The sequence below is a fragment of the Jaculus jaculus genome, chromosome 10 (genome assembly GCF_020740685.1).
Source record: "Jaculus jaculus isolate mJacJac1 chromosome 10, mJacJac1.mat.Y.cur, whole genome shotgun sequence".
In the NCBI taxonomy this organism is placed as follows: domain Eukaryota; kingdom Metazoa; phylum Chordata; class Mammalia; order Rodentia; family Dipodidae; genus Jaculus; species Jaculus jaculus.
Window position 1 is genome coordinate 109381623 of NC_059111.1, and position 19705 is coordinate 109401327.

Genomic DNA, 19705 nt, shown 5'->3' on the forward strand with positions numbered 1-19705 from the left:
CAGAAAACATCCAACCAAGAGTTGCTTGTGGGAAAAAGGGTTTTTTTTGGCTTACAGACTTGAGGGGAAGCTCCATGATGGCAGGGGAAAAGAAAATTGGCATGAGCAGAGGGCAGACATCATCCCCTCACCAACACCAGGTGGGCAACAGGAACAAGAGAGTGTGGAAACACTGGCAAGGGGAAATTGGCTGTAGACAGTCTTCCCATCAAAGCCTGCTGTTGGTTCCACATTGAATTGTCCAGTGATCACCCTCCTTTTGCATCGATAAGATACAATACACTGCCTCCAGGAGGCAGTAATTCCCAAATCTCCATCAGCTGGAAGGCTAGCATTCAGAACACCTAAGTGTATTGGGGACACCTGAATCAAACCACCACACCAAGGCTCTTGGTTTCCCACCAGAACTAGATGGTAAGACCCTATTCCTGAACACAGCTTGAGCCACAGGTCACTGAGAAATCAAGTTGGAGCTGAGCTAAAAACCTCCTGTCTGTGGACCAGCTGACTGACAGCTACAAAAAGCTACACTGCATGTAGCTCTATGGGATAGAGAATTCATCAACAGTGGTGAGTAGCAGTGGACATTGCAAGCCTTAAAACTGGCCACCCAGGTCAAATATGCCAACTGGTGCAATAGCGGCATATCTGTTATAGGGGAAACCAGCTGCTCTCTAACTGGATTGGAGGCCCACTCCACTGGAGGAATACATGCCTGGTGCTGAAAACCTAGTGAAAAGCTTATGGCGGGGAAGGTCATGAGCCCAAGGGGTGTAATGCCTGCTGTTGTCTGGCTAAATGCATAAATTATGCCCACCAAACTGCCCTGTAAGCAATTTTCTTAATGTTTATACCCACATATTAATGCTACTCTCACTGTTGGTTAGAGAAGCTTCTCTTTACAAATTGCAGTGACCACTGGGATGACTCAAAAGTCATCAGAGTTGGGCATGGTGGTCTATGCCTGTAATCCCAGCACTTGGGGAGCAGAAGTAGGAGGATCACCATGAGTTCGAGGCCACCCTGAAACTACATAGTGAATTCCAAGTCACCCTGGGCTAGAGCAAGACCCTACCTGGGGGGGGGGAGGGGAAAGTCACTATCATGCTGAGAAGTGACAGAAGAGTTTTCAGCACTGAGACATCTATCACACCTTCTAAGGGTCCAGGGCCACTGGAGAAGTAGTGGTGGAAGGAATGGGAAGGGCGGGACTCCTTATACTGCACTCTTCCAGACACAGAATGGCCTGGATATCCATGACCCTGCAGCGCCTGGCACTACCTACACAAACCATCATAATAGGAGGAAAAGATGATGACATCAAAAGATAAACTAATTAAGAGGGGGAGGGGATATGATGGAGATTGGATTTGGGAGGAGGAAAGTGGGGAAGGAATTATCATGGTTTATTGTCTACAATTATGGAAGCTGTCATTAAAAAAAGTCTCTGGAGCTGGATGAGGTGGCATAAGACTGTAATCTCACAATATGGGAAGCTAAGGTAGGAGGTTGCTGTGAGTTCAAGGTTATCCTGCACTGTAGTGAGACCTCGTCACAAAGAGAGAGAGAAAGTAATGCCTCTGGGTGTGTCTGTGATGCATTTCCGGAGGCAGTTAGAGGAGGCCTCTGACCTAACAGAGGAATTCTTTGATGGATCTTAATATGATGGTGTGGTAAAAAGCAGACCATGGGGCCTACCTGGAGGAACCAAGTCACTGCGAGGCATATCCTTGGGGCTCTATTTTGCCTTGGCCCCTTCCTATGCCCCTCCCCTACTTCCCATCTGCTGTGAGCCAAAACAAATTTTCCCTCCCATCAGACATTCTGTCACCAGGGCAGTAAAGGAACTAATACAGTCTTCCCATCAAAGCCTGGCTGTTGGTTCCACATCGAATTGTCCAGTGATCACCCTCCCTTTGCATCGATAAGATTTCCACTGAGGTTAAGACTATTCTTGCTTGACTCATTTGCACAATGAAGACAAGGACATGCTCCTACTGAAGACTTTTGAGGCGAGTGATGTAAGTTTAAAGTGGACGCCAAAACACAGACACAAAAAGTGAGAGTGAGTTTTGCAGCCCAATGATTCACCCATTGGGCAATCCCCAGACACAGTGACCAAAGCCAATCCCCAACAGCCCTTCATGTGATCAGTATCAGCCCTGTTCTGATGAAAAGACTGAGACGCCACCAAGATCAACACTGCCAGGAAGCAGCGGGGCTGGATTCAAACGCAAGCAGCCTGGCACCAGGTGCAGGTGGGCCACGTGGCTCCTCTGAACCGCCTCGTCCCAGCCTGCTAGCGTCCTGTGCTGCAGAGCTGGTGATACGCATGTATGCCTCTTCTTCTACTGACCACCAGCCGCTGGGGCATGGCCCTTCTGTAGGAACCTCCAGCAGTTGTAAACATAACATAGGAAAACCTTCTGGTTTTTGCTTTATTTCCTGCAAAGCGGGAGGTGATACAGGGATATATATTTAAAAAATCCCTGAGATGGTGATGGTGAGCCCCACAACATTCCAACATTCCTTTGTAGCAAGTACCTAGGTCCCTGGTAATCCGAGGAGACCCAAGCAGGATGCAGCACGCGCAGGCCTCCTTCCGGCACACTGCTACCCTATCACTCCGGGTCCACCCCAACCGTGACACGCTAAGCTGGGGCCTCTGGAATACCGAGAGACCCGGGAAGTGGGGCTCTGGGGCACCCGCTTGCCACTCACCCGCACTGGGATCCGTGGTCGTCTCGCCCTCTTCAGAGTCCTCCTGCTCCGGCATGGCTGGCCTCTCCCCACGCTCCATCTGTGACATGAGGTCTGGTTTGGAAATTGCATAGTCTGGGCAGAAGGAAGGAAAGAAAATATACTATGGGATGAGGTGGCACCGTGTGCTTTAGGAGAGCATCTGCAGGGACATTTCCCCGAACAGCCCCACTGTTGGGGACTGCCACTGCTGGGAAAGCGATAGCCTAGTGTCCAGCCTATTTCCCCAGGGCCTACTGTGTGTGTGCGTGTGCATGTGTGCGTGCACGCGCATGTTTGAGTGTGCACACCTCATGCTGCTCACAGGTAGTGAGGCTTAGCCAGGGTTCAAAAATGAAACTTTATAAAGTGAAAAACAAATCCTGATAAAGCTCAAAAACCATAAATAAAACACTGGTAGAATTCCTTACATTAAAAAAAGCCTTCCAAGCTGGGTATGGTGGTCCGTATCTGTAATTACAACACTTGGGAAATGGGGGTAGAAGGGTCCTAAGTTCAAGGCTAACCTCAGCTACAAATTAAATGGAGGCCAGCCTGGGATACATGAGACCCTGTCTTAAAAAATATGTATTTCCAGGGCTGGAGTTAAACAGTTAAGGCATTTGCATGCAAAGCCAAAGGGCCCCAGTTTGATTCCCCAGGACCAACATAAGCCAGATGCACAAGGGGGCGCATGTGTCTGGAGTTCGTTTGCAGTGGCTGGAGGTCCTGGCGCGCCCGTTCTCTCTCTCTCTCCCTATAATAAATGAATATTTAAAAACCTAAAAGAAAATAAATAAATACATTTCCAGGCATGGTAGCCCATATCTACAATGGTACTTGGGAGGCTTGAGAATTGCTGAGTTCAAGGCCAGCCTGGACTATAGAGTTAGACCCTGTCTTAAAAGAAAGACTGAAAGGGTAAAAGATAGAGGGAGAAAGAGAGAAAGAAAAAGAGAGAAGGGAACGTTAGATGTGGGCATGTAGCTCAATGGTAAGCTTGTGCTTAGCATGTAGGAATCCCTGAGTTCAATTCTCAATACTCCCCCTAAAACTTAAATTATTTTTTGGAAATAAAGTTAAAAGATGAAGAAAGTTGGTAGATATATTATAAACACATATATTTGTCAATATGGCAAATTGTTAATATTCTTAATTATATAGAAAGAACCTGTATCATTATTAAAAATAAAAGTAGGGCTGGGATGTAGCTCAGTGGTAGAATAAACGTTTTCCTGGCATGCATGAATCCCTAGAGTCCCCCCCAAACTAAAACAAAAACGAACCCTAAAAACTGAAAGTAAAATTATGAAGAGGTAATTCATAAAGGAAATCTAAATGATCAACAGATATACAAACGTTGTTTAAGTTTACTAGTCATCAAAGAAATGTACATTAAAATAATGAGAAAGATTTTATCAAAAACACAAACATTCACCTGTGTTTCTAGCACTCAGGAGGCAGGGGGAGGGGGACAAGGAGCCTCTTGGCTGGCTACATAGCAAGTTTGAAGCCACCATGGGCTACATGAAGGCTACTCTTAAAAACAAACAAACAAACAAAACCCGAACAAACAAAGAAAAGGTCAGTACTTCAAGTAGAATAGAATCGGCCAGGCAGGGTTTGGAGAGATGGCATTTTCCTATGTTGTTGCAGAAATACTACACCAGCTCAGCCTTCCAGGAGGCTCCAAGAAGCCATAAAACTGCAAAGGGGGGTCCTCGGTTCACAATGCTCTTCCCACCTGTGCTACTGAACACCCAGGAAACAGCACACAAAGCTGCTGTCACAATACCGCGACAATCAACCCGCTCATGATCAGCAGCAAGGTCAAAAGCCTGACGCTGGGTGCCGCGCGGCCTTCCCCAGCCCATGGAGAGAAAAGGCGCTCTGCAGTTCCCACTCTGTACATGTTTACGTGCACAAGAAAAAGGTGAGAAAAAAAAGAGACCAAAGGGGTCCTGGAGGCGTCCTCTGGGGAGAGTACTGGTGAGTGGGTGGTTGTTTCTCTTTATTATGTTATAAACTATTTGATTTTCTGGATTCTTTATAAATACAGAAGAAATGAAAACAATTTTTTGTAGGTAGGGTCTTGTTCTAGTCCAGGCTGACCTGGAATCTACTATATAGTTACAGGCTGGTCTTAAACTTACGGTGCTTTTCCTATCTCTGCCTCCCACATGCAGGGATTAAAACTGTGAGCTACCACACCTGGCTGAAAAAAGGGGGGAAAAACTATATATATATGTGTGTGTGTGTGTGTGTGTATATACACACACACACACACACATATATATACACATTTTTTTTTTGGTTTTGTTTTTTGAGGTAGGGTCTCAATCTAGCTCAGGCTGATCTGTAATTCACTATGGAGTCTCAGAGTAGCCTTGAACGCATGGCAATCCTCCTACCTCTGCCTCCTGGGTGCTGGGATTAAATTGTGCACCACAATGCCCAGCTGAAAATAAATTTTAAAAGGCAACATCTGATAGAAAAGTACCTAAAATAACTATTGTAGCATGAATCAAAGTTTCTCTCCAACAGTATATTCGACATTTTTTTTCCTTTTGTATATGTATATAAAAGAAAAGGATACAAAGCAAAGTACATTTTTCCAGGGATTTTTTTCTTCTTCGAGGTAGGGTCTCACTCTAGCCCAGGCTGACCTGGAATTCACTATGTAGTCTCAGGGTGGCCTCGAATTTATGGTGACCCACCTACCTCTCACTCAGCCTCCTGAGTGCTGGGATTAAAGGCGTGTGCCACCACACTTTACTCTGAAGTAAGGCAAATCTCAGTGATACTGTGACTTCCTGACTGGGACCCACAGTCACAGGCATGGTGAGTCTTTAACCACACTGAGCTCAGCCTCTTCACTGCATGACACCGAGGACAACCTAGGAGCTATGAAGCTTGGTAAGTGAGCATTCAGTCACGTGAGCAAGAAACTAGGGTGCTATTCCTTGTCCTAGGCTCCCGAGGGCAGAGCTGAGAGGACTAAAGGATGTCATTCTCATGACGCACCTTGCATACTGCAGGTATACACTGGCATTCTCGTGACGCATCTTGCGTACTGCAGGTATACACTGGCATTCTCGTGAAGCATCCTTGTGTACTGCCGGTATACACTGGCACTCTTGTGAAGCATCCTTGCATACTGCAGGTATACACTGGCATTCTTGTGAAGCATCCTTGCGTACTGCAGGTATACACTGGCATTCTTGTGAAGCATCCTTGCGTACTGCAGGTATACACTGGCATTCTTGTGAAGCATCCTTGCATACTGCAGGTATACACTGGCACTCTTGTGAAGCATCCTTGCATACTGCAGGTATACACTGGCACTCTCGTGACGCATCTTGCATACTGCAGGTATACACTGGCACTCTCGTGAAGCATCCTTGCGTACTGCAGGTATACACTGGCACTCTTGTGAAGCATCCTTGTGTACTGCAGGTATACACTGGCATTCTTGTGAAGCACCTTGCGTACTGCAGGTATACACTGGCACTCTTGTGAAGCATCCTTGCATACTGCAGGTATACACTGGCATTCTTGTGAAGCATCCTTGCATACTGCAGGTATACACTGGCACTCTTGTGAAGCATCCTTGCGTACTGCAGGTATACACTGGCATTCTTGTGAAGCATCCTTGCATACTGCAGGTATACACTGGCATTCTTGTGAAGCACCTTGCGTACTGCAGGTATACACTGGCACTCTTGTGAAGCATCCTTGCATACTGCAGGTATACACTGGCATTCTTGTGAAGCATCCTTGCGTACTGCAGGTATACACTGGCATTCTTGTGAAGCACCTTGCGTACTGCAGGTATACACTGGCACTCTTGTGAAGCATCCTTGCATACTGCAGGTATACACTGGCATTCTTGTGAAGCATCCTTGCATACTGCAGGTATACACTGGCACTCTTGTGAAGCATCCTTGCGTACTGCAGGTATACACTGGCATTCTTGTGAAGCACCTTGTGTACTGCAGGTATACACTGGCATTCTTGTGAAGCACCTTGCATACTGCAGGTATACACTGGCATTCTCGTGAAGCATCCTTGCGTACTGCAGGTATACACTGGCATTCTCGTGAAGCACCTTGCATACTGCAGGTATACACTGGCATTCTTGTGAAGCACCTTGCGTACTGCAGGTATACACTGGCATTCTCGTGAAGCACCTTGCATACTGCAGGTATACACTGGCATTCTCGTGAAGCACCTTGCGTACTGCAGGTATACACTGGCATTCTTGTGAAGCACCTTGCATACTGCAGGTATACACTGGCATTCTTGTGAAGCATCCTTGCATACTGCAGGTATACACTGGCATTCTTGTGAAGCATCCTTGCGTACTGCAGGTATTCACTGGCACTCTCGTGACGCACCTTGCGTACTGCAGGTATACACTGGCATTCTCGTGATGCACCTTGCGTACTGCAGGTATACACTGGCATTCTCGTGATGCACCTTGCGTACTGCAGGTATACACTGGCATTCTTGTGACGCACCTTGCATACTGCAGGTATACACTGGCATTCTTGTGAAGCACCTTGCATACTGCAGGTATACACTGGCATTCTTGTGAAGCACCTTGTGTACTGCAGGTATACACTGGCACTCTCGTGATGCACCTTGCATACTGCAGGTATACACTGGCATTCTTGTGAAGCATCCTTGCGTACTGCAGGTATACACTGGCACTCTCGTGACACACCTTGCATACTGCAGGTATACACTGGCACTCTCGTGATGCACCTTGCGTACTGCAGGTATACACTGGCACTCTCGTGAAGCATCTTTGTGTACTGCTGGTATACAGTAGACCCTCAGTACATTTGTTTTCTTCATCCTTTTCTAATTCCTTAATAATTTGCTTTTTTTTTTTAAGAGATGGTCTCATGCATTGCCGACTGGCCTTAAACTCATTATGTAGCTGAGAACAATCTTGACCTTTGATCCTCTTGCCTCCACCTCTCAAGTGTTAGGATTACTGGAGTGTACCATTACACCAGATTTATGTTGTCCTTCGAATGGGATCCATGCATGGTTGGCAGGCTAGAACCATCTAGCAACAGCCCAGCTGACAAATAAAGCTTTTAAGGAAAGTCCATATGGAAAATACTTGGATGATGACAGACCACTGATGTTTAGGTCTAACTTCTCCCTGCTGTTCCAGAGACTTCTCCATAGAGCAGGGTCTCAGTGTACAAACTCTTCTGATCTGGGCTACAATGACATACTTGGTATACAAGGGCATTTGTCTTAATTTGTGACACTCTCTAAAATTCTATTTGCAGCCTGGTGTGGTGGTACCTGCCTGTAATCCCAGCACTTGGGAGGCCAAGGCAACGGGATTGTGAATTCTGGGCTACAGGTGGAGTTATAGGCCAACCTCAAATAGATAGTGAGATCCTGTTGAAACAAATCAACCAACCAGAACCAAATTCTGTTTTTTGTTTGTCTTATTTTCTACTATTGGATCTGCCGAGGCTCAGGTACTGTGTTGGAGCAGACCTCACACCCAGGTCCAGGCAGCCTGGTCCTTACCCATGGAAACCAGAGACTCGTAGTTGCCCCTCATCACATTCTTGTAGAGCTCCTTCTGCCACTCAGACAGGTTTCCCCACTCTTGCTCTGAGAAATGGACGGCAACATCATCGAACGTGACAGGGACCTGAAACCACATGACACTATCAGCAAAGACCAAAGGGAGCCACAGGCTGTCAGGTTCCAACTGCCCCAGTCCCAGGCTCTGGCCCAACACCTCCTCCTAAGGACTGGAGAGGGAAAGGCCCAACTCCCTTGCTCTGGCGCTACACCAGGCACTTTCTGGCCAGAGTGGAGGACTCATCCTGCAGTGTCCTGTCTCCTTCACAGCATAACCCTTGTTGGTCTAAAGCCATGTTCTGTGGACCAGCAGCAACAGGGAACCTGCTGGCAATGCAGACTCAGGCTCCACTCTGGACCTCTGAAAATGAATGTACCTTTCATGAGATTCCCAAAGGGCTCATGTGCACAGTAATGGTTCAAGGGGTGCTGGCCTGAAGACAGTGTGTTTCCTGCCCAATACTGGGCTGCAAAATGGAGCAACAGGACAGAGAAATAGAAAATAGTCTGAAAGTTCTGGAAAATAAGATTAAAGGCAAATTGGTCTTTAGGTTCTTAAGGATTCCTTTTGAAATCAATTTTACTGGCATTAACATGGTTTCTAAGTAAACTGACAAAGTGTCAGGTAGCACAAAGCCTGCAACATTTAGTCCACATTCTCGGCGAACCATTACTGCTCATCAGTCGTGGTCCTGTGGTATCTGCAAGGGACTGGCTTCAGTACCTCCAGGATACCAAACTCTGAGGATTCTGAAGCCATTACATGCAAGGGCATAGTCCTTGTACAGAACCTACACATATATGTGTGCACTTTGAATCATCCCCCGACAACTTATAATACCAACTCAATGTAAATTCTAGATATACAGATGTCATACTGTTTAGGGAATGACGAGAAAGAAAGCGTACATAGTACAGACATCCCATTTCCTTTTCCCAGTAGTCTCCACCCACAGCTGGTAGAATCCGGGATGCAGGACCCGAGGGTGCAAAGGGGCTTACTGAGAGTCTAGGCTCTGTGCCGTGCTCTGCAGGCTACCCTCAGGCACTGGGCAAGACTCGGCTGACACCCTCACTAAATGAGCAGTCCTGATCTCTGGGGTTTTCTGTTCCAGCCTGTCTTTTACCAACAGGAGAAAAGGCGGCTTAAGGTGTGTAGTGTTATTGGTAAAACAACATTAGCAACACTAGCAACTAGGGATTGTTACATTGTTTCTTTCTTAACCATCACTTTCCTTTTTTTTTTTTTTTTTTTTAATTAAGCCAAACTATGTTCCCATTCAGATGGTTTCCTTGGAAAACCCCAGTTGGGATGGCTGTACCTTGGGAACTTCTCCATTGCTGCCTGGGGGCAGCCGCAGGATCCAGAAATTTCTGTTTTTCAGCAGATTCTCCATGTTCTCCAGCCGCCTCTGCAGCAGCCCATACTCCTGAAGCAAGGTCCCCAGCACAACCCACTTGCTCTCCAGATGGTTTGCGAACTCCACCGCGGTCTTCTCGCAGTCTGCTATCTTTTTCTCGTTTGTCCCCGTCCTGCCCTCTAGGGTCAGCAGCCTCATAGCCTGGGCTTCTAGTTTCCTCTCCACTGCTTGGACGGCAGCCCACACGGCCAAGCGGGTGATCTCTGCGGTGGGCAGTGGCTGCTCCTTCTGGGACGCAGAAGAGGTATGGAAGGAGGTGTCCTTTTGGGAAGTGGGGCTCTGGAACAAGGGGTCCATGTCAGTCTCAGGAACTGTGGGGGAAAGGGTCAGTGGGTCTTTCTCAGGAACTTCAGGGGAGTGGAGTGGGGCTTCCTGATGGTGGGTGGAGTGAGAGAGAAGGGGGATTTCCTGTTCAGCAGCAGAGGGAGGGCAGGGGGTCTCTTCCTGAGAAGGCAGGGGCCCTTGGTGATGTGTGTCTTGCTCAGAAGCAGAGGGATACAGGAGCAAAGGTCCTTTTTGGAGAACGTGTAGCATTTGGCCAGAAGTCTCTTGCTTGGGAGCGCTGGCAGTCTGGGGCAGGGAGCCTCGCCCGGGAGTACTGGGAGACAAAGAAGAAACTTCTTTGGGGGGAAGAATGCAGGATGGGAACAGAGTTTCTTGCGGGAGTCCAGTGGGGGACTGAGGCAGAGTTTCTTCTTGTGGAACACTGGAGAATGACAGAGGGGACGAGCGCTGGTTCTCCATGGTTGGTTGCTGGACCTGCATTCAAAGAAAGTGAGGACAGACAGGATTGAAGGTCACAGATTCCAGCTGGCAAAATAAATCCCAAAGATAAGCGTTCATGTTAAAAGGCCTTCAGTTTTTGCAGCGATAAGACACACTCTGTGAACACAAACCTCTTGTCAAGATGGTGGCACTGATGTAGCCATCAATGACAAAGCTATTATGAACAACACATGAAAGGTGGTTATGGCTCCTTCTACTTTCTACAGAACCATCTCGATTTTCGTGACACATTTCACAGTTGTCGTCTTATGAGGGGTAGGTGGAAGGAGAAGGGTACTGGAATAGATTTGACCACCTGACTGTGGTTGGCTTTGTCAATACCTATTCCTGCCTGGTTTTCCCCTGGCCTGGTTATCTGACCACTATCTTGAGTGTTACTGTCCGCAGGAGTCTGCAGTGGCTGGAGAAAGGAGGGGCGTTGGCTATGTAGAACTGGCTTTGGCTATAAGCAGGGAGCAAAGCGAGACAGGCAGGAAGCATGTATTTCAGCCTCCTGCAGGAGCCCAGGTCCTCTGGGCTGATGGTCCGCTGTGGTGCAAGTACTTTGCAGGGCTGGGTTCCTCCAGGTGGTTCCTGAGGTAGGGAGTGAGAAAGAACAGGCCTAGAATGACTGGAAGCCATGCAGAAGCCAGCTGGATTTGAGACCGTGGCAGGAGTGTGGGGATGAGAGCCAACATAAAGAAAGATTCGCCTTCTCTGGGGCACCGGGATCCTCACCTTGCCACATTCGTGTTAGGGAAGCATTAAGAAGGTGTAGCTACACTCCCCACTGAGTGGCCAGCTCATGGACTAGCCACTCAGTATCTTTCCTGGAAGTGAACAGAATTCTCCTATGACAATTTTGTCCATGTTGCCATAATTTTCCGTCAATGAGTCCATTAACGACTGCATCTAGGGTGATTTTCTTTTTTGGTCTTTTGAGGTAGGGTCTTACTCTATCTGGTCCAGGCTGACCTGAGATTCACTCTGTGGTCTCAGGGCGGCCTGGAACTCACAGCGATCCTACCTCAGTCTCCCGAGTGCTGGGATTAAAGGTGTGTACCACCATGCCAGGCCCACTAGTGATTTTTAAAGTAATTAAAACTTCCATTTTCTTCAACTGAAATTAGCTTATCCCTGAAGTCTAGTCTGACTTATAGTATATGATCAATAAATGCCTATAAAATAAATCAATAGTGCATTGATACATTTCAAAAATTTATCAAAAGGTAATGGAAGTTCCTTTCGCTACATTTCAAAGACTTGTCTGAACCAACTTTGTGTCTCCTAAGGCTTCCTTTCTCGATTTGTTCATTTAATCACGTACAGGTGGCTTAACTAAAATGGCATCACACTTCTACATCAAGGAGTGCAGACTTACGAATGTTTAGCAAAAGATCTTTGAGAACATATAATCTAACAGCTCCATTATGCGAGAGCTAATTAGGAGAATATAGGAGTTATTATGCGCCATAAACTGTGTTAGAGATTTTAAAGGTTATCTTATTTAAGTCTCACAGAGCCTGATGAATGGTTACTACCAGAATCACTATCTGCATTTAGCCCAGGAAGACACTGAGGATAGGAAAGGCTAAGTAACTTGCCCCAGGTCACACGGCCCTTGCGCTCCAGAGTCTCTAGGCTGCTTCTGGGCCTCGGTTATCAACTGAAGCAGCTGGCAGGTTGGAGCCCTGAATCAGAGATTAGACAAACTAGTGGGAGGCTTACTATGGAGTGGTCAAGGTGGATGGAAGGCCCTAGCCCTAAAGACACGACTATTTAAAGTGGGGTTAGGAACCCTTTGGAAAAACCTAATGGAAGTTCTGGATTTTCCTCAAAATATATAAGGGTACAAAATTCTGCAAGCATTGAAGGAGTCTAAACACCCCTTAAGCCTGAAGGTTGATCAACAATGAAGCAAGCTATGTCTCAACCCTTCACTCCAGGTGAGGGCAAGACTGGATGTGGGTGGGACCTCACTCACAGTAAAAGAATCAGCTAAGCCAGCCCAATGGGGAGGCGGGGAGGAATTTGCCTACAACCAGTAGGAAGACAAATTCCCTGCAGGCCACTTAGCCTTCCTGAGTAAAAACAGGGGTTTAATGGAAACAATGTAAACAAACAAACAAACAACAAAAAAGGCACAAGTAGTAAATAAAGCCAGCCAGGCAAGACATCTCTACTGCCAGTCTGATCTGCACTCAGGAAAACACTATGTCTTCACTCGTTATGAGACTGGCTGTGCATTTAGGGATACTGAGGAAAGGAACAAGGGCCCCACCTGCCATACACAAGCCCCCTGCTATAGTTTCACCAGTCCCAGTAAACCTGTGGCTTGATCTTACCCTAAGCAAATGAATCTAAAATGCATTAAGCTCAAGTTCTTAAACGGCTGTGAGGGAGGAAGGTTTGAATGCCTCGGAGGCACATTTCATAGGATTTACCTATTCCCTCCCCCCACCCCGCCCCCATATATCATACGTGGACCTGGACTCCAAGATTCATGCCGGGTTTTAAGCATGCACTTAACCACACAGGTCTGACTTATTCCGAACACTGGGTGCCGTTTTCTTGCATATTCCAGGATGGTTCATCCAGAATTATGTCATGAAACGGTCCCGGGGCAGAAGACATGTAAGAATCTTCATTTTATTTCCCAAGAGTTTGGTTGTTATTAAGGGACTGGGAGGCTTCTAGAAAGCCATAAGAAACTTGAGGCTCAAAGGCACTGACTCCCATGACAGCAAACCTTCCTTTTGCACAGCCAAGCCACCTCAGAAAGAGCAGGTTTTCGTGGTGGGGACATTTAAAGATTGCATGACCCACTGAGGAGGACCTTCAGCCCAGAACCCCATAGAGCGCTCACTGCTCAGACCCCCATGCACCGGGACACCCAAAGTTTGGCTCAGGATCCTCTCGACGCGGAGGTTGGGAGACAGAAGCCAAGACCCTCGGGTCACGGGGCTCCCCGCCACGGAGACGTCCAGCTCGCGCTGCTGCTCGTCTTTCCCCTCCTCCCACCCCCCCGACGGGCCACCACCACCCGCCACTCGGCCCAGCCTAGGCCAAGTCCACCACGACCAGGCCGCGGCGACAGCGCTGCCCCCCTCCCCGTCCAGGCCCGCAGCAGCAGCGGCGGCGCGGCCTCGGCCGGGCAGGCCTCGCCTGGGGCCCGCGGGCACCTCGCCATGGACCATTCGCTACGTGACCTTGGGGCGGGCGGGCGCCAGCTGCGTGTGCCGGCCTCAGTGTCTCGGCTCTGCGAAATGGGAGAGCGAGCGCCGCGCCCAGGCCACGGGGGAGAGCGGCGAGAGCCTCGGGGCCGAGCTCTGCGGGAGAATGTGCCCGGCGGCCACCCCGACGGACACGGCGCCGGCTCGGGCTCCGGCTCCGCGGGCAGCGAGCGCCCCACCTCGGGGCCGCGTGTCCCCGGGTGATGGTGGCGACGGTGGGTGTGGGGGGAGGGTGATGCCCGTGCGGCCGCGCAGCCTCGCACGGACGGCGGCGGCGGATCCCCGGCCTCGGCCTCCCGGTCCTCCGCTTCCCCCGCCAGCCCGGCCCGGGCGCGCGCGACGCGGCCCTCCGGGGCGCCCCCCTCCCCGCCAACGTCGCAGCGCCCGCGTCCCCTTACCGAGACCCCAGGCCGAGCCGCCGAGCCCGCAGCACGCAGGCCGTCCCCGGGGCCCCGAGGCCGCGCGTCCGAGCGCGCGCGGGCCGCCCTCCCCGGAGCCGGGGCCGCCTCGGCCATGGCCCCGCGCTGTCCGGCCCGCGAGCCGCCGCCGATGCCGCCGCCGCCGCCGCCGCCGCCGCCGTGCGCCGCCCCACGCAGGCCCCGGGCCGTTCGGTGCCGCGCGCCGGCGGGCGGCCGCTCAGGTCCGACTCGGGCCTGGGGCGAGCGGGCTCGGGCGGCCGTCGGGCCCCGGCCTGCTGGGGGACGCGCGGCGCTGGCGGACGCGGCGATCGCGGAGCCCCGGCGGCGGCGGCGGCGGCGGCGGCGTCGGAGCGGGGCGCGCGGGGGTGCGGACGGGGGGGGCCGGCGGACCGCGGCCCCCGGCCCTCGGCGGGGCCTCCCCCGCTCGCCTCCGCACCGGCCGCGTCGGCGGCGACCCCGGCTCCGGCCCCGGCCGCGGGCTGCGAGCGGCGCTGCCGTCCCGGCGCCCGTTCAGCAGGGGAGCTGCACCGCAGCTGCCATGTTGATACAAACTGCATCCTGGGAGGCATGTCCCTCTCAGGCCGTTTAAAGAGAAACACTCCGGGGCTCGTCGGAGGCTGCCGGAACCCAGACAGCTCCATCTACAGCCGGTAGGAGCGAACAGTGTCGAGAGAGCAGCCAGGCGGCGACGGACACGCCCTGAGCCCCGCGCGGCCCGTCGTGCAGCCGGGCACGACCCTCGCAGCCCTCGGGAGCCGCCGGGGCGCGGGCGGCGCTGGGGGGGGGGGGCGCTGAGGTCTTCCCCTGGGTCCGGGCCCCCCTCCCCCGGGCCGGCTCACCTGGGGGCGGGGTGGGGGCGGAGGAAGGGTCCTCGCCTCCCCGGGGTACCCTCGGGCGAGGCCGGCGGCCGGCGCGGAGCGGAACTCGGAGGCAGCGCGCTGCCCGGGCGACGTGCCGGGGTCTGGAGGCGGGTCGATTGGCTCCGACAGCCGGCCTTCCTCCCGCGGCTCCTTGCGCGTCTCAAACCCAGAACCCGGGGTCGTTCCCTTTCAAAAAAAAAAAAAAAAAAAAGAAAAAAGAAAAACCTGCGACTCACAAAGGGATCCAAGAAAGCCGTCACACCGCCACCGCAAGCCCCCGAGTTCATGTGACCAGCGCCGTGCAGTCCGGGTCCCAGGGACGGCGGGGGCCGTGTGGTTCCGAGGGTAGCGAGGAGGGTTGGAAGGAAAGGGGGGGGGGGGAGCTTTTGTGAAAAAAAAAAAAATGCCCGAGTGTTTTCAACCAGAAAGGACAGACCTCATAATCTTAGAGGGCTTCGAGGGGCTGGAAGAGGCTAGACGGATCATGGGTGGGGGGCTGAGGCCCACAAGGGAGCGACTCGTTTGCCCTAAGTTGCAGTGTGGGCCCCTTGAATGAGTGCTCCCCTCTCCCCATGAGAGCTGTCCCAGAAAGAATGGCAAAGCTCCCACTTGGCGACCCACTCCCCTGGACAGGTTCACTGAAAGATACGCTTGATTGCCTGTCAAGAAGGTGGTAAAAATCTGGGCATGAAATAAAATGAACAAACTGTAATTGACAACCCTGGTTACTAGGGATGAACCCCAACTGGAAGTAAGAAGGAAAACTAGATGTATGTGTTCGCATTACGGAACTGCAGTCGAGGCTGGAGTTTTAAGAAGGCATCAGGGGCAGGAGGCCAGTGCTGGGAACTCAGAACTGCCTTTGAAAACGGAAAGTTATGGATGGAGATGAAGCCAGGGCTATTGTATCCCGTCATGTTTCTCCCCGCTACGTTTATCAATCACCCATGTGTGTACGTCCACAAATAATGCATGCTTCTGGTTTTGGTGTTCTTTGCGTGAATATTGTTGAGGTCATATCCTATTGCAACTTGTCTCCCTTTCCCCACCCCACAATGGCTTATTGCTTTACGGATATAGTTACGTGTAAATATGACTATCTGGTTCATGCATTTTAGCCACTATATAGCATTTCATTGCAAACTTAAACTACAATTTCCTTTTCCCCCTGTGAGGGGAATGAGAACAAACCTGCCGCCAGGACACCTGCATACCTGTCCTGTGCTCTACTGGAGATGGTCCAGGCCATGGAATGTGCGGGAGAGGAGCAACTTCAACTTCCTAGGCTCACTGGAAATGGTACCCACTTACCCACCCGCCCCCAACATTGAATAACTTCCTGTTTTCACATCCCGGGCAACCCTTAACTGATAAGAGACTCTGAAACCGTTTGCCAACTTGAGTGGGAAATGGTAACCCCTAATTTTCATTTTCATTTTCGTTGGTGTTTCCCTGATTAAGGAAGTTGACCATATCTTCATGTTTACAGTACCAACATTAGGTTTCTTCCCTTGTGATTTCCAGTGAATATCCTTTGTTCTGTTGCATATTTTGCCTTTGGCATTTAAGTGTCTTATAACAAGTTTTTGCAAATTCTCAGATGTTTCTTCTTGAGACCCCCTCCCGCCTGGGAGAAGTAGCCCCCTTAGCTTGGGAGTTTTTCTGATTCTTAAAAAATATATATTTAAGCCAGGTGTAGAGGCGGATGCCTTTAATCCCAACACTCAGGAGGCAGAGGTAGGAGGATCACCGTGAGTTTGAGGTCATCCTGAGACTACAGAGTGAATTTCAGGTCAGCCTGGCCTAGAGTGAGACCCTACCTCGAAAACCCAAAAATTATATATACAATATATATTTGCAATCAGAGAGAGAACGAGAATGGGCGTGCACCAAGGCCTCCAGCCACTGCACATGAACTCCAGACGTCTTCTGCCACTTTGTGCATCTGGCTTTACATGGGTCTTGGGGGATTGAACCTGGGCTGGCAGGCTTCATAAGCAAGTGCCTTTAGCTAGTGAGCCGTCTCTCCAGCCTGAAAGATTTATTTTAAGAGAGAGTAGAAATAAGAGAGAAGAAAAGCAGAGAGCTGGAAAGATGGCTCAGCGGTTAAGACACTTGTTTGCAACGCCCAACCACCTAGGTTCAGTTCCCCAGTGCTCACGTAATGCCAGATTCACAAAGTGGCTCAAGCATCTGGAGTTTATTTGCAATGGCAAGAGTCCCTGGTGCACCCATACACACAAACTCTCTCTCTCTTTGTCTCTCTTTCTCCCCTTGCAAATCAATAAAAATATTTATAATTATTCATATTTTTAAAAGTTCTGATACTAATCTTAATTACTGACATGATAGTGTTTATTTGCTGTACTGGTACCCAGAGCTTCCTGCATGCTATGCAACTGTTTTATCTAGCTCTGAGCCAAATCCCCACCTTTTATTTCCTGCCTCTGTCCCCTCAGTGCTGGGATTATAGGTGTACCATCACAGCCACAACTGGTTAGATTTTTTCTTTTTTGAGGTAGGTTCCTGATATAGCCCAGGTTGACCTGGAATTCACTATGTAGTCTCAGACTGGTCTCGAACTTGCAGCAATGCTCCTACTTCAGCCATCTGAGTGCTGGGTTTAAAGGTGTGTGCCACCATGCCCAGCCCCTGGTTAGATATTTAATTTTTAACTGTGCATCACGTCAACTTTACCACTTTACATCACAATGACCTTACAGGAGATTGTTATTACCATCGCCTGTGTTACCATTAGTAGACACTGCATGTTTTTTTGGTATCTATGGGGGGATTGGTCCAGGACCTCTTATTTATATAAAATAGCACAGGCTGGGTGTGGTGGCACATGCCTTTGATCCCAGAACTTGGGAAGCAGAAATAGAAGAACTGCTTTGAGTTTGAGTCCAGCCTAGGACTACAGACTGAGTTCCAGGTCAGCTTGGGCTAGAATGAGACCCTCCTTCAACAAACAAACAAAATAACGTAGTATTTGAATATTGTCTATGCACTTCCCCCATACACTATAACATCATCACGAGGTCACAGTCTCTGAAACACTCTGAATGCTATTTAAATAGATATATGGTACTGTTAAGGGATGAATGACAGGAAAAACATTGACATAAATCCAGTGCAGACATAATTTTTAAAAATTATTTATTTATTTATTTGAGAGCGACAGGCACAGAGAGAAAGACAGATAAAGGGAGAGAGAGAGAATGGGCGCGCTAGGGCTTCCAGCCTCTGCAAACGAACTCCAGACGCGTGCGCCCCCTTGTGCATCTGGCTAACGTGGGACCTGGGGAACTGAGCCTCGAATCGGGGTCCTTAGGCTTCACAGGCAAGCGCTTAACCGCTAAGCCATCTCTCCAGCCCAGACATAATTTTTTCTAAACATATTTGACTCAAGGTTGGCTGAATCTACAGGTGCAGAACCCAAGGATGCAGGATAACTGTAGTCCCCTTATTTGTGGCTTCAGTTATTTCTGGTGAGCTTTGTTCCTAAGATGGTACATGAAGAATTGCAGAGCTAAGAAGGTATTTATAGACTAACTTATGCACCATTCTAAATATTGTGATGAACTCTGTCCCATTCGGAATGTGACCCAACCCCTTGTGCAGTGTGGATAGGCTATCCACTCGGTAGGCACTTAGCCCTCTTCATTGTTTGATGGGCTGAAGTAGTGTTACATTGTATTCAGATAGCTTTTACTTTACTAAATAATGGCCCTAATCATCGAAAGCAGTGATGCCCACGATTTTATTACAGATATATATATACATATATATATATGATATGTTTTATCTACTTGAGAGTGAGACAGAAGGAGGCAAAGAGAGAGAGAGAATGGGCACTCCAGGACTTCCAGCCACTGCAAACGAACTCCAGACACGCACACCCCCTTGTGCATTTGGCTAACGTGCACGCGGTTCGAGCCTCGGGGTCTTTAGGCTTCACAGGCAAGAGCTTAACTGCTAAGCCATCTCTCCAGGTCACTGTTATAATTTAATTGCTCTACTTTATCGGTACTTTTTTTTTTTTTTTTTTGGCTTTTCGAGGTAGGGTCTCACTGTAGCCCAGGCTGACCTGGAATTCTCTATGTAGTCTCAGGGTGGCCTCGAACTCACTGTGATCCTCCTATCTCTGCCTCCCGAGTGCTGGGATTAAAGGCGTGCACCACCACACCCGGATTATTAGTACTTTTAAATATTTTCTTTATTTATTTATTTGAGAGAGAGGCATGCCAGGGCCTCTAACCACTGTAAAGAAACTCCAGGCGCATGTGCCACCTTGTGCATCTGGCTTTATGGGGATCAATCCTGGGTCCTTTTGGCTTTGCAGGCAAGTGCCGTAACTGCTAAGCCATCTCTCCAGATACAAAAGTATTTTTAAAAGTTGCATCTGTGCAGAACAAGTACAGAAGTTTTCCTTGTTACTGTTACCTAGACAATACAGCAAGTATTTGTAGAACATTTATGTATATTACATACAAGTAATCCAGTGACAATTTAAGTATATAAGTGGATGTTCATAGGTTCTGTGCAAATGTCACAGTATTTTAGATAAGGGCCTGGAGGATCCTTGGGTTTTGGTATGCAGGGGGTCCTGAAACAAGTCTACCAAGGGATGGTTGTATAGGGTTCAG

General features: G+C 49.5%; 1 protein-coding gene across 1 annotated transcript in view; it reads right to left on the reverse strand.

Moving 5' to 3' along the window:
* Nucleotides 1–15394, reverse strand: part of Znf777 (zinc finger protein 777) — a 36056-nt gene extending 20662 nt beyond the window's left edge. The window contains exons 1-4 of the mRNA XM_045160968.1: nt 15293–15394; nt 9681–10538; nt 8299–8425; nt 2722–2835 (exon numbers count right to left, since the gene is read on the reverse strand). Of these exons, the coding sequence (XP_045016903.1) occupies nt 2722–2835; nt 8299–8425; nt 9681–10538; nt 15293–15343 (1150 nt within the window). The 5' untranslated portion in view covers nt 15344–15394. The remainder of the gene's footprint in view (nt 1–2721; nt 2836–8298; nt 8426–9680; nt 10539–15292) is intronic.
* Between the last annotated feature and the right edge of the window lie 4311 nt (nt 15395–19705).